This window comes from Colossoma macropomum, unplaced genomic scaffold, assembly GCF_904425465.1.
Source record: "Colossoma macropomum unplaced genomic scaffold, Colossoma_macropomum, whole genome shotgun sequence".
NCBI lineage: Eukaryota > Metazoa > Chordata > Actinopteri > Characiformes > Serrasalmidae > Colossoma > Colossoma macropomum.
The window spans coordinates 40,326,405-40,342,139 of record NW_023494785.1 but is presented as its reverse complement, the minus strand read 5'-3'; the positions used below and the strand labels follow the sequence as shown (position 1 = coordinate 40,342,139).

Below are 15,735 nucleotides of genomic sequence, written 5' to 3'. Positions count from 1 at the left end.
CGACCAAATGATTCACTATTACAGCTTACTTGTAAAATTCTTTCTCAAATTTATCGTAAATTTCCATCAATGGTACCAAACGCATATACGCACCTTTTTTCTCTCCGGCTGGAGTAGGAATGTTGTATGTAATCACTCCCAGTTCCTTCTTCTCTGGTTTGGCCTTTTTCTAGAGTAAACAGACAACAAAGCATTATTATTCTGAACATATCAATTTTTTCCCCCACCCAAGTTAAGTAACAGGTCAATTATCCATCATCTGAGATGACAGAGGCTGACCGTTCCCCTGGCTATCAATGATCAACTAAAGCCAGAGTCAACGAGATTATTTGCACAATATCGAAATGGCCTGTTCTTCTTTCAGAACAGTTTACAGGAACTAGAAAAAGATACTAAATAAAAACTAAAATTTCCTATTATTATTATTAGTATCTAAAGTAATTAGGTTCCTTCGCAAGAACATATCAGCTCAAGTCAAGCCAAGTCAGGCTTTGTCATTTCAACTATGTACAAGAACACAGTGACATGAAACAACAATCCTCCAGGACCAACACAGGAACACAAGTGCGAGACAATACAGTACAATAAATAAATACTAGAGACTTACAACAGATACAGAACAGAGCACAGGCAGTACACGGTACTGCGAGTATGTGGAGCTGTACAAAGGAGGATGTAACATAATATGACATATTAGCAGCTTAGCAGACAGCCTAGCATATATGAGCACAGCAGTCACTGAGGTAGCAACCAGAGCAGCAATATACAGTATATGGTTAATACAGTAATTCTAAAGGCTAAGTCATAAGACTCTGAAATGAGAGTTTGATGGAGTAAGCTAGTGTTTTAAGTGACAGATGTAAAAGGTGTTTCTGCTTTACAAATCAACTTTCCTGAGCGTGTGCTTTGATATCTTAAAATCAACACCGTAACTCTGCGTTTTTAGAAAACTGCAGAACACAGTTTAGAGAAAGGAAGTCCTGATGCAATTATTTTGCTCTCCATTACAGTATCCAGTCTGTGTTTTCATTGATAATAGAGCTCCCAATTAATGTTAAAGTAAAACCACTTCATTTGCAGTATGTGTTTGTTGTTGATTGGCCTGCTTTCTGTTAAAAGAGGTTCCACAGAAAGGCTACTAGCTCAAACAGTCAAAAAAGACTTAACTTCTGCCTCACTGCCACAGGTTGTTAATGGTGTTCGCTTATGCCACCTCTATGACAGTCGTATGCAAATGTTTGACCACCTCTGCTCAAACTACATGTTTTGTTGGTTTTCTAACTGAAAATAAGTTAACACAGCTCCTACAGGGGACAAACATGAATATGGCACTTTTCTGCAGATTTCCGTGCACAATTTGTATTTATTTACTTAGTTCAACATGTGAAATGACCAACAACCTTTGCTCAGGCCACATTGTATGTTTTACTTTTTCCCCATTATGTTAAATTCAGCAAATAAACAATGACTGTGCACTAAAATGTGCAGAAGTGTGTTCTTTGTAGAGCAGGGGTGTCCAATCTTATCCACAAAGGGCTGGTGTGGCTGCAGGTTTTAATTCCAACAAAGCAGGACATCACCTGATCAGCAGTTGGAAGACTGAAACCAACCGATTAAACAAGCAGAATCAGGTGAGCTCCGGTCTGTTTTGAGTGAAAACCTGCAGCCACACCAGCCCTTTGTGGATAAGATTGGACACCCCTGCTGCAGAGGATGCGAAGATCAACAAAACATGTAGTTTGACCAGGGGAGTATAATACGAGGGAAAACACTAGGCTTCACTGCTGTGGTCTACATGATGGCATCAATATACTGACATCATGTAGACGGAAGGCAGAACATTCTGAATGCTGTGATTAGGTCAGCAAACCATCAGTGGTCATACCTCAGTCTGAGACTGCATCTGCTTCTTCTTCTCCTCCATCTCTTTCTTCTGTTGGAACTTCTCCATCTTCTCTCGCTTTTTAGCCTCTTTCTTCAGCTGGGCTTCTGTCTTCGGTGGACCTGGGACAAAATTAAATAAGAAAAAAGAAATAATAAATGGGGTACTCACCCTTTAAAATCAGACTTACACTGGTTTATGAAATACTTCAAATCAGTATGTAATGCCAAGAAGCAAACTGTCAGACAGATTTTTCTGGCAATATTCAGTACATACAACATTCGGAAGCTCAGCAGATCCTTCAGGGCAATTAACCTTGCTAACACCCACACAGACTCACCGCTGACAGGTGTGCTGTTGGGAGCAATGTTGTTTGCAGCAGCAGCGGCGTTGGCAGCAGAGTTAGATTTGGGAGCCACAGGCACCATTTTTTCACAGAGAGATATTTTGCCCAACACCTTCAGGAACTGAGGCTGATTCACGCACGTATCAAACCACCTGCTCACATTCACCAGCGTCTTCCTGTCTGACGGCTCCAGTGCCTGAGAGAGAGGAATAAAAACAAAGGTAAGTTATAGGAATCAATCTACACACGAATAATCAAAATACAAAATATAGTGGAGGATACTGTCCAGGATCAACAAACACGCCTTAATATAAGGGTGGGCTACATTTTCATGATAAATAATAATTATTGATGATATTTCATTTTTCTGACCTTTGTTAAAAAGCTGATATGGATGATGTGCCAAATAAAATGAATGAAACGTAGGACTATACAATCAATACTTCAATTATTCTTATTTTTAATCAATATAAGAATGTAAAAACAACTGATAAATTAGATTATGGCCATATTGGACTAACATACAATCAGTTTTAATACACAGTGATCTTTACAGACGCTCTACAATTTCTCTAAAACTAATAGTAATTTTTTTGAAGCTAACAGGCCAAAACTATAACATGCTCAGAAAACATAATGAAATATTTTATTGTGATTATAACAACATACTGACACAATACCCAGCCCAACTCTGAACACTGGTTTTGCACAAATGTGCAGTTTGACTGAAGATCACTCACATATTTGAAAGGCAGCAGCGCAGCCATAGCAACAGCCATATCCGCCAGAGTCAAACCTTCCCCAACCAGGAATGTCCGTGGTTCTAAAACCTGATCTAGAACCTTCAGAACCCGTAGCAGCTCTGCCTTTGAAGTGTGCTGCAGCTGGAAGAAAAGGAAACATCAGTCACATTAGGACAGGGAATCACTCACACTTATAGAGTGTAAACTATAGCTGTAAAGTGAAAGACTGGCAAAGGGTCAAATTAACAAAATGGGAGATACACCGTGATTTATAAAAATGGATGAAACACTTGATTAAAGGAATAAAGGAATCCTCCTATTGGAGTAACTGTGTGGAAAATTACTGCAGTAAATGGTTAAACATAATAAGAGCTGGGGGTGGACAACAGGACAAAAATATCATATCACTATACTTTTTTGTTTGATGTTTTCATGATACGCACCACAAAATTTTGACACAGAAACTTAATGCACTAGTAGAGTCATGTTTAAAAAGAGGCATCACAATTTGTGGGTACAACGATTATTATTCAACATTTTATATCAATCATATTCAAATCCAAATAAACACAACTGATTATGATGTTTTTATTGAAACATGCAGTTGGCCAGGGCGGCACGGTGGCGCAGTGGGTAGTGCTGTCGCCTCACAGCAAGAAGGGCCTGGGTTCGATTCCCGGCCGGATGACCAGGGTCGTTTCTGTGTGGAGTTTGAATGTTCTCCCCGTGTCTGCGTGGGTTTCCTCCGGGTACTCCGGTTTCCTCCCACAGTCCAAAAACATGCAGTCAGGCCAATTGGACATGCTAAAATTGCCCCTAGTTGTGAGTGACTGTGTATGTCTGTCTGTCTGCCCTGTGATGGACTGGCGACCTGTCCAGGGTGTATCCTGCCTTCCGCCCAATGACAGCCGGGATAGGCTCCAGCACCCCACCGTGACCCAGAAGGATAAGCGGTTTAGATGATGTATGTATGTATGTATGCAGTTGGCCAGCTTTCTGTAAGTACTAAAGATATCCACGATATACTCTGATAAGTGTATTGTGTACTGCAATAATAAAATATATTACATTAACAGTAAAGTATCATCACATTGCCCACCTCTAATAATAACACAGTTCAACAAATGTTGTGGTTGAAGTATATAGTGATATTTAATTTGGCTTGTAACTAATCTAGTAAGAAAGCACAGAAATAGTGACTGTCACATGAACGCTGTGAGGCCGTGTTGCCTGTGTATGCTTAGTCTGATGCCTTTTTCTCTGAGGCCGTTTCAGCTGATGTCTAATTGTTCAAGAGCTGAGAAATGACAGTGTTATGGTTCTTTTGCTCAATGCCCAAAAATGTATGTTGGGGTCTGAGGTCTGCCACACACAGCACCATACAGTGGCCCGCCTCCCTCACTGAGAGAGACTCTCTCAGCCATGTTAGGTACAACAAACTTGTTGTGGTGTAACATTAGGTACAAGAAATGTGCTGTTACATCACCCAACATTAACTGCTGTGTGAGAATACTAGGGTCTTGCTAGAGTTTGCGTGAAATAAATCAATAAATGAATGACAGCTTTTAAACTGGCAGTAAATAAAGTTTTTATCACCGGAGACAGTCACCGCGGTGAATCGGTTAAAAGGAAATGGGATTTTTCATAATGAAACTGCTAAAATGTAAACATGATGCAAGATGATGTAAGATGGAAGTAATTCAGAGTGGTTTGGTGTTAAATGCTCAGTTCCGGAGCAACATGCCGAGTCAGAATTATTCACAGTGGTGGAGATAGGAACCAGACGTCTGAAGTGCTCAATCCTGCTAAAAGCTACTTCAAAGAAAGCTATTACATGAAATAGCTGTGAATATGATGCCTGGTGTCCAAGACATTGATTTACAGTAGTTTTGGCCTAAAATCTGTTCCTTAATCATTTTTTAAAAGCCGTGAATGGTGCAGAGGTACATGCAGGGCCTTGTAAGGCAAACTGTCCCAAATAAACCTAATTTTTTCTCTTTTACCACTACTTCACCATCATTAACATTACATATAAAAACCCAGAAGACATGTGTTGATTCACTGGTGCTTTTGGACAGTGAAATAAATTGTCAGATTTGTGTTGAGTACATTGTGACCCCTGGTTCCTACCATCACCACTGCACAGAAATCTGAGTTGGTTGAAGTTTCTCTACAACGCATCATTTCACATCAAACCTATCTGAATGACTTTGTTTATATCGCAATCATTGAATTACACAGAATTTTTGGAAAATTGGTGGAATTTCCTTTAACCATTACCGGGCACAGGCCTAGCTGCATAGGTAAAAAGAGTAGTAGCAGCTGCCTTTGTACAGCCTTCTTTCGGTATGTTTCATCCAGTTTTATAGACGACAGTATGTCATACACGGTCAGAAACCACAAATGAAAGTCTATTAGAGATTAACAGATTACTGAACATGGTTTGAGGCAAGTGTGTGAGGATTTGGGCATGCAGTTTGCACAGGGCTGACTGGTGAGGTCCATCCTTCCATTGCTAGTTAGCTACATCAGCCTTTTCTAAGACTACAGAAGCAAACCTCAGACACCAAACACGTCTTAGACGTTCGCCTTCACTTGAGATGAGGGGAGGTAAATTTTCATTTTTTTAATTTTTCTTAAAGCTAGTACAGACAAGATGAAGGACGGAAACAAAAATGTGTCAATAGGAACTGTGGCCCCCATTCAGGATGCAAGCACGAACCTTTTTGTCGACTCCCATCACCCCTAACAGAGGGAAGACCACCGCGCAGGCCACTGGAGTGAGCTCGTTCTCAGCAAAGCTCAGCCACTGCCACATCTCGCTCTCCTGCTGGGCATCGCTGCCCGTCCTGCGGCCTGCCGAGGCCAGGTACCAGCTGACCGCGCCAGCTCCGCACAGCGCTGTGTCCCTGCCGTCCCCCAGCACCAGCGCAGGGCGACACCGGGCCACTCCCGCCGGGGGCTCCTCCAAAAGAATCCTTGGGCGGGACGGGGAGAATTCGGCCGCAATCAGGGCCAGCAAACTCCTGAAGTCATCAGGGTGGGACGACACGTATAGGGAGTCCATCTCTAAGAGAGAGATACAGAGATAGAGAGATTACACCTTATTTTAACTGTGCTCTATCTGTATTTGTTCTCTTTTTCTTTCTATCATTAACAGCTTTAGCAAAAATGTAACTCACAATGTAAAAATGTAAACAGAACCAGACTCAGGTCAGTAAAACAGAACAGAGAGCAGGAAAAAGAAAGACTGATACAAAGAGACAGCTACATCTAATTTTTCTGGCTTTCTCCTGTTTGTTATTAACTGCTTTGACAAAAGCTGAACTTGTTTACACCAATAAAACACTGAACTGAGACAGAAAGAAAGAACCAACTCATTCATTCATCCATCCATTCAGCTCTGTTTCAAGATACATTTAGACAGGATGAAGCGAAACGTGCTGTGTTTTCATCAACCGCTAAGTCACACAACAAACACTCGCAAGATTCGCCAGCATTTTACGTCGAGTTCCCGTTCCACCTTAAATGGTGCAGAGTTCCACTCCTTACACAGTGACTGTGCGGGCGCCAGAACGCGACTGCCGCGCCATTTAAGGTGGACCGGAAAATTCGAATAAGAAGCGAAACTTCAGCTTCGTGGCTCGTCAGCTCACTCTGAAGCTAACAGGCCATTTGCTCAGCGGTTTAACAGGTACGGTCAGGTAAACTCGCCCAACAGAGGCAGAACGGCGGCTCTGCTGTAGCTACGGGAGCAGAGACATCAGCGAGCTGTGATCCGAGGTTATACTGACGGCCACGAGCGAAGAGCGGCAGTACTGACAGCACTAAGCTGAACTACACGCGCGTCTGTGGCCGGTTCGTCAGCTGTGAGGAAGCCGGTCGGTTAAAAGTTGCCGAAGCTCGTAACTGAGGCGTTCTCGGTGTGTAAATGATACCGGAGTGAATCATAATAAGTTAATAATGTCCTCCTAACGGACTCTCACTTACCGAACAGCAGAACCGGCAGCTTTAACGCCGCGTGCACTGAACGCGCAAGAGTAGCAACGGACTCTGCCGTAAAGCAGCGCCGGCTGACGTGAAACTGAAAGCGATCTGATGCAACATGAAGGCTGATGATGCAGAAGCATGTGAAACAGGCGAGCATTGAAATCAGTTTTAAAGAGGGATTTCACTGATTTTTCCAAAAAATATAAGTATAATTCAGTGGTTGGGATTTAAACAAAGTCATTCAGAGTGGTTTAATGTGAAATGGGTAGAGAAACTTACAGACTGAGATCTCTTCACAGTGGTGCTGATAGGAACCAGGAGTTGTGATGTCTACAACACAGATATAGGTTAGACATTTTATTTACCATCCAAAACCACCAGTGACCCTACACGAGTCCTCTGAGTTTTATATGTGATGTTGATGATGGTCAAATAGTGATAAATCTGAGAAAATAAGTTTCCTTTTGGACTGTTTTGCCTTGGAACACCCGCCCTGTATCCCTAAAATACATTTTTTTACTAATTTATCACACAAAAAAAAAAAAACAATAAAACATAAACCATAGAAAAATGTCTCGGACATCAGGCAGTGTATTCATAACCATTTGATGTGATAACTTTCTGTGAGGGAGCTTTTAGAGGCATTCAACTCTTCAGACGTCTGGTTCCTATCACCACCACTGTGAACAGTTCTGACTCGAGAAGTTTCTCTAGAACTGAGCGTTTTACAACGACCTACTCTTTTTTGAGTACAAAATTCTTCTGCTGACGTATAAAGCTTTGAATCCTTGCTCCTCAGTACTTCAGTGACCTTATTTCCTAATATCAATCGACTCGCCCAGTTAGATCACAAGGTGCTGCTCATTATTAGTACCCAAAATAAATAAAGTTACGTCAGGGGGAAGAGCCTTTTCATACAAAGCCCCCCAGCTTTGGAACAGCCTACCAGTCTGTGTTCGGGACACAGCCTCCATCTTTAAGTCTAGGCTATAAACTTACCTGTTTAGTCGAGCCTTTGGTTAATTTGTTTTCCTAACCATGTCCCTCGTGTATCATTCATTCATTCATTCATTTATTTTCATTTTTTTTCATTTATTTTGCTTTATATGTATTTTTGAGTATCCAGGTGTAAGTTGGTTTCAAACGACTTGTACACAAGGGGCGTGGCCGACGTGGAGCCAGGGGGCGTAGTCACGTCCAAGCGTTCAGTAGGTAAACAGCGCCACCTAGTGTACTGACTTCAACACTGGACATGCAGTATTTTTTTCCTGTCACTCTTGCAGAGGGTTGTGGTGTTGAAAAACAAAACGAGAGAATTTCGACGCTGTGGCTCTAAAACCGGATTCACTTGGAGAGCTGGTGTGAGTTTAAAGGGAAATTCCACCAATTCTGTATATTTCAGGGGTTGAGATGTAAACAAAGTCATTCAGAGTGGTTTGATGTGAAATGGTTCATTGTAGAGAAACTTACAGGTTCAGATGTCTTTGCAGTGGTGGTGATAGGAACCAGGGGTCACAATGTCTACAATACAAATATATCCATTTAAATTCACTGTGCAAAACCACCAGTGAACCAACACGTGTCATATATATATATATATATATATATATATATATATATATATATATATGACATATGTTGGTTCACTGGTGGTTTTGCACAGTGAAATTAAATGGATATATTTGTGTTGTATCTATCTATCTATATATATATATATATATATATATATATATATATATATATTTATATCTCACTGTTGTCAGAAGAAACCTCTCCATTTTTGATGTTTTCTAGTTGTTGACATCATTTGAAAATACCTATTACCCTTTACATTGTATGTAAATTTCATGATGAATGGACTTAAAAAAACGGCGCAAAATGACTTGGCAAAAACTCTGGTTCCATTGACTTACATTAAAAGTAAGGTATGTGTATAAATATGTACCTACACATGTCTTCTGAGTCTTTATATGTAATGTTGATGATGGTAAAATAGCAATAAATCTGAAAACAATTTTTTTACCTTAACTGATCCGATGTTTGTATAACTTATCACTGTTTATATGGGTTATATAACTACATGGGCATGGTAGTCATTTAATCAACATTCTTTCATAAAAATCCAACTTTATGTAATTAAAATGCAGCGCCTGTTTTGTAATAATGACAATAATGACATCAGAAAATCAGAGAAGCAAAGTTTTATTCAGACGTCACTCAAAGTCTAAATTTAAATGCAGTCTCAGGTTCCACAAGGACAAACAGATCTGTTCCCCTTTCTCTGTGGTACTGAAAGGACTCTGGTTGCTTTCAGGTCCCACAGCCTCGTCAACAGTACACAACACCACCGGACTGACTCTGAAACCCCCATCCCTTTATTATCCCTTTACTCATTTCTGAAAAGGAATCCTCATTCATTCCATTTAACTAGCAGTCACCTGCAAAAATGATTCACCAAAACAAAGTTGGATAAAAGAATGAGGAACAAACATATTAACAACTGTTCCACTCCAAAAAGTGATGCAGCAGAAACTAAAGGCTACTATATCTTACTCAGCACCTTCAAATACATTCAAGTATAAGAACACCATCAAACCAATGACCCCAAAGCCTTTCCCTTTCATTTTAGGCCCAGCACATTTGTATTAAAACTCCTGTTATGTAATGTGAAACCCTTTAACACCTACCACCCCTGACAGCGCACCACACCCACACTAACTTTACAAAGAATGTAGAAGTTCATCAAGGCATCGGAACTGACTGATCCATGCTCCACCCACAAATAGTTGGAAAACATCACATTCAACTCAGTTTTTATCAAAATCTGTTGATTTCTATATATCTTGGTTGTTATTAATCTCATATATATTTATATTTATCAATATTTTTTCTGTATGCATGTGAAAGTTCACACTATTAGGATATGTTATGTATATAAAAAAACTAAATAATAATATACATTTGAGCAATTAGGATTAAAATTAAAATCTGATGATTTTGTCTTCTAATGGGGACTGTCTTAAAGGTTACCATTAGAGACTACTAGTTTCCTGTAGGACACCTTTAGATTCAATTAGGAAACCATCAAATGCATCTGGAATGAGAACACCTGTAAAATCATTAGAGTCCTTTACACTGTGACCTCAACCCATCATAAAAACACAGAATATCATTCAGAATATCATATTGGACACCACCAGGAACAAACAGAAACCTTTAATGGTTTCTATGTTTTTTCAGCAGGGAATTAATTGGGGGTTTTTATGGATTAGCATCTGATTGATGATCTTAGCAGAAAGTTCACCAGCTTCTGCTCGCTTCAGTGTTGCAAGCTAGCTCAGTTAACAACAATGGTCTCATACAAAATCTTACTGTGCCAGAGGCCGTGTTACAGAAAAGTCTTATCTTTTTGTCTTAAGTTAAGATCTGACTTACTCGACTGAAGTCGACAATCAACAGTCGTGTCTGTTACCTAGCAACCGACCAATCACACACACATTCACACCTAGGGGCAATTCAGCAATTGGCCTGACTGCATGTTTTTGGACTGTGGGAGGAAACCCACGCAGACCCGGGGAGAACAGGCAAACTCCACACAGAAAGGACCCAGTCACCCAGCTGGGAATCAAACCCAGGCCCTTCTTGCTATGAGGCGACAATGTTACCCACTGCGCCACTGTGCCGCTCCGTGTTACTGGTGTAAAGAAAGGCGAATAAAACTAAAGTGCGATAAACTGAAAGTTAAGAATATTATTTCAGCGCTTCGTGCTGTTTTTCCAGAGCGTCGCCGCTCTCAGTTTCAGTTTCATTTCCCAAACACTTCAGCCAAGCACGCTAACGTTATTCCTCCTAAAAAATACACACACGTTTAGCCCTGTCTCCATATTATTCTCCACGATCACTGTAATATTTAATCTGATCAGTTTTTATCAACATAAATGCATGAAGGTAATAAGAGGGAAGGTGGAGATCGAGTCTGCAGCCTCTGGGGCTTTTAAACGCTGTTAGAAAAAAACTCACAAGTCAAAGCAGCGTTTTCAGTGTAGATAACGTCATTATGCTGGTTATAGTGAACTGTGCTGCCTATCACTGCATTAAACAATAGAAACAGACGATTAAAACAGAAGTTAAGACAGTTCTGGGGTTGTTTTAAAGTTAAGAAAATATCTTAAGTGAAGTTGCCATGGCAACAAAGCAGATCTCAGACTAACACGGCCCCAGTGCTCTACCTGGTAGTAAGTTTTTCACTGTTGCGACATAATGCTGATCTGTCCTATAGACCTCTTCTCTCCGTAGTTGTGTCATGCCTCTATTAGGAACTCTGGGCCTATGCTGGTTTTCTCTATGACAGAAAGAATGGCGTTTTCAAAAATCACTGCTGAATATAGATGCTGAATATATAAATGAATACAGTTTTAAATTACTAACTGTCTGAGTTGAGATATTTTGATAAAAACTGAGTTATGCGTGACAATGTCTCTTTAGATTGTTGTGAATTTGTCGGAGCTCACAACAGTACTTCCCAAAAAATGAACGGTGCCACTTTGCAATAGGAAAAAAGGTCTATGAATGGTTTAAAATTGGTTAATTAATGGTTATTAATTGATTAATTAAACATGAACTCTTTAAAAATCATTTCCAACTACTGCTGGCCAAATAGTGAGCCAACATTCATCTATACTGTCAAAGCTCAGTTCTTACTGGTTACTTATCTTTGTCTGCCTTAAACCTATCAGCTTCATCAGATATTCATCTTCGTCATAACAGGTCAATGTATTTATTCATGTGTTATAACAGCTTATAAATGAGTTTTAAGGTGTTTACGACCTAATTACTACCAAATTAATATTACTTAATGTAAAGTGGAACACATTTGTGGGCGGAGCATTTACATTAGAGCTGTACACTTAGTCATTCACTTAGGGAACCAACAAAAAGATGTAATTTGCCTGAGGGTGTTCAAAGTTTCGCATACAACTGTATGTTGATCTTTATTTCTGTTCCCAAATCAATGATATTTGGCGGCTGAATTTTCTCTGCAGCAACAGAATTATTGCCATTCCGGGTGCCAAGACTGTCTGTTGTGTACATTCGGAATGTCTTTTAATAGGCAGACAGTGATGATGGCGCAGTGCAGTATACACAAGCTTAAACAGGGAGATATGATGTCCAGACGATACACCCACATGCACTAAAAAAGCAATGTCCCGTCCTCATGCTCCTTCAACAGCCTCCTGCACGTTTTCCGCCACATTTTCGACCACATTCTCCACCACTCCGGAAACCTCCTGTACTTTTTCTGCCACGTTTTCCACTCCTCCAAAAGCTTCCTGCACGTTTTCCACTGCATTATCCACAACTCCTCCTACGATGGTGCCCACCGCTTTAAGTAGGTGACCCAGTCCCCTCTGGCTTCTCCACACCAAGGTCCCCAATCCTTTTCCCACCGTACTGGTTTGATGACCCATTTCGCAACCCACAGCGCCCAAGTACTCGACTAGACCATATCCTGTCGACCCTACCAAACGTCCCCCCAGCTCCAAGGCTTCCTGCAGCGTTCCGGTTGCTAGCCCCATAATGTCGCACATTAGCGTTCCAGTGCCAGCCACCCCCTCCTGGCAGGACAGCAGTAGGGTGCCGACTAATGTCCTGATGCAGAAGTAAAGTGACCCCCCCCCGTTCTCAACCACTCGATACAAGATGTTCCATATGTTCTCAGCTCCTGAGGCTACGCCGTAAACCACGTCCTGGACCACAATGAGGCTGTCCCGGGGTACTGCTGCTAGCACGGCCGCGTCCTCCTGCAGAACATAGGAGACTTGAGAGGGGAGGTTGGTCAGGGTGGAGATGACTGGAGATAGAGGGGCACAAAGGAGAGAAAAAGAGGATGACAGGATGTAGAGCAGGACACTCTCTGAGGGTTCAGATTCTGTGTCGTTAGCATTAGTGCTTTTCTCAATCGAGCTTTCCTCAATCGATCTCTCCTCAGTCAAGCTTTCTTCAATCAAGGTTCCTTCGGTGCTTGTGTCATCTGCTTCCGTATTAGCTCTAGATGGCTCCGCCCCCTCAGCAACCTGTGTATCCATGTGACTATCCCTGCTTGTCTCAACCAGATGTGTATCCTTGCGACTATCCCTGCTTGTCTCAACCAGGTGTGTATCCTTGCTGGCGTCTTGGATGATGTCCGATCTTTCTTTGGAGAGTGATATTACCTCCTCATGTCCATGACCTCCTTGACTACACCCCCCTGAAAAGAGTTCCTCAATCCCCACCAGTTTCTCCAGCTCGTCCACACTCATTACCTTCAAGTCGCCCTCTCCTTCCAGGACCATTCCCTTGCTAAAGCTAGTGGCTCCATCTGGGGCAGCACAACACACTGCTGTCCAGGGTGTCCCTGCTTCACACTCGCTCAATCTACCCACCCCGCTTTGAACATAGATGTTACCCCCTGCTTTGGAGCAAAGTGGTACGACCTGGCTCTCCACTACCTCTGCAGTGAGAGCGTCCACTTTCTGGAGAGGGGACAGCGAGGCGGACGGAGCCACATGGCGATCCCTCTTGAAGAGAGCTGGGACGAACATATGGGAATCTTCACCGCTCCAGGTTTCATCCTGCAGATACATCCAAGAGACAAAGGCAAATGCTGTGGTTAAGTACACATGACATTCACACGACTTTCCCCTTACCCCAATAGTCGATCAACCAAGATATGTTGGCTTCTTTAGCTTTGCACTGCATGACATAATGTTATCTATAAAATGGACAAAAGTACAGAGATGCCTACTTTAGGTTTCTGAGTGGCGCAACCGCCAGCTCTTAAACTATTGGCTCTATCATTGGGAGATTGCAAGTTCAATCCCCAGCGATGCCACAGCCATCCAAGGCCAGGAGTCCATGAGAGGACAATTGGCCTCGCTCTCTCTAGGTGGGTAGGACGGTCCCCGCCTCCTCCACCATCACTTAGAGTAAATCTAGCAACTTGGTTGAGCTGCCCAATGTTAGTAGTGCTTCACGTGACTTGGAGCATTGGAAGTATCATGTGATTGGAGGAGTCTTAGTTAGCGGGTGAACTTTGACATGATTAACTTGGGGAGAAAACTGGGAAAATGCGACAAAGATGGTGGCTACTACTGTTTTTAGTTATTCAGCACACTTTTATCCACATTTATAGATAACAGTACATCACACAGTCACACGTAAGTCTATTAGAGTTTACTTAACAAGTTGACCCGGTTTGAGGCAAATGTTTGATGATTTAGGTATGCAGTTTGCACTATGCTAACATTAGCCTAACCAAAGAAGCAGTCCTCGAACACAAAACATCCTGAGCAATTACATCTGAAGTAAGGAGAAAATTGTGTACTAGGGATGTACACAGGTACTTGAATACTCGGTTAACCAGTCAAGGTGCCAATACTGAAAAGGCTGTTCGTTTTGTTTTATCACGGATAGGCGAAGAAAATGCACAGGCAAACAATTCAGTGAAAGGCTAATTTTATGTTTTACCAATATAGTAAAATGTGGCAAACTCACTCATATGCACAGGTAAGTATATTCTACTACACTTTGCCACCATGAAGTACAAGTGCCTTAATGTGCAGGTGTTGCCAAAGATGTGCTGTTAAGGTCGTGACTGAGAGATGAACAAGTAACCCACTGGCGATGTGTAAAAGGCGATAATCGCTGCTTTGGTAAAAGAACTGAGAGAGATTTAGAACGAACAAATTTATCATTAACCAGCTTGATAAGTATGTTGGGAGACTGGGGTTCACGTTTAATAAGTGTGCAGGCTCACACCAGTAGTCAGTTTCAGAGATAGAGAGAGACAGACAGACAGAAAGAGAGAGAGAGAAACTGCTGGGTTATTTCTCTCTGCTACGCGCTGTAATGCTAGCTTTACCACACAGATTCCCCTTAATTTATTTTATGTGAATAGAATCGAAATGAAGCTTAACCTCAACGTGACTAGCTGCGGGAAAAAAACAAGCTAAAATAACTAGCATAGACTAGCGTTAGCGTAGAGCAACTCTAACCTGGAGAGAAAGTTTCTCTGATCCTCATCTACAGCCGGTGTTCTCAGAAAAAGTTCATAAATATTATTAAATAAAATGTACACATAACGTTTTATTCACTTTTACACTTAAAACGTAACAGGGGTCTCCTCATTATCTCTGCTGCGTGAGATTTACTGAGTAAAACGTGCACAGACTGAGGGTCCCTGTGGTTAGCTGAATTATGAAAATGCCACTGTAACGACGGAAAACGCCTTGTTTTTAATGTGGAAAGCAGGTGGACGTGGCTTTGGAAATTACTTGCAGTTTGTCCAACAGGGAGCGCTGTCAGCACACAAATCGCCATGAATCAAGAAGCTCATGAACACACGTGTTTGCAGTTTATTATCTTGACAGATCAAGTAGTTCTCTAAAGATGTTGGACTATTTAATATCATATTATTTAATATGTGAGGTTTATTAAAGATTTTCAATAAAACAGTCGATATTAAAAAACATATAAACTAAAATAGAAAGTAGGTCAATGCTACTGGGGACCATGTGTCTTTGTTTTGGGGCGGGTGGGGGAGGGGCGATTATATTATCGATAATTGTAATCGTTTAACTAGAAAATATCGTGCTAATTATTTTTAGATATTGCCCAACCCATATATAACCCCAGATATAACCCAAATATAACGCCTTAAATGGCCAGGGCTTGCTGGCAGGCCTAGTGTTATTACACACCTCTGTACCATAAGAATAGCTCAACCAGTTTGCACT

General features: G+C 41.4%; 2 protein-coding genes across 2 annotated transcripts in view; both read right to left on the bottom strand.

The window, feature by feature from the left end:
* Positions 1 to 7,032, bottom strand: part of vars1 (valyl-tRNA synthetase 1) — a 33,474-nt gene extending 26,442 nt beyond the window's left edge. Inside the window, exons 1-6 of the mRNA XM_036594778.1 lie at positions 6,962 to 7,032; positions 5,694 to 6,040; positions 2,969 to 3,112; positions 2,223 to 2,424; positions 1,886 to 2,004; positions 94 to 169 (exon numbers count right to left, since the gene is read on the bottom strand). Of these exons, the coding sequence (XP_036450671.1) occupies positions 94 to 169; positions 1,886 to 2,004; positions 2,223 to 2,424; positions 2,969 to 3,112; positions 5,694 to 6,038 (886 nt within the window). The 5' untranslated portion in view covers positions 6,039 to 6,040; positions 6,962 to 7,032. The remainder of the gene's footprint in view (positions 1 to 93; positions 170 to 1,885; positions 2,005 to 2,222; positions 2,425 to 2,968; positions 3,113 to 5,693; positions 6,041 to 6,961) is intronic.
* A 4,024-nt stretch (positions 7,033 to 11,056) lies between these two features.
* LOC118814652 overlaps positions 11,057 to 15,735 on the bottom strand; it is a 7,208-nt gene continuing 2,529 nt past the window's right edge. The window contains exon 2 of the mRNA XM_036580360.1: positions 11,057 to 13,572. Within this exon, the coding sequence (XP_036436253.1) occupies positions 12,175 to 13,572 (1,398 nt within the window). The 3' untranslated portion in view covers positions 11,057 to 12,174. The remainder of the gene's footprint in view (positions 13,573 to 15,735) is intronic.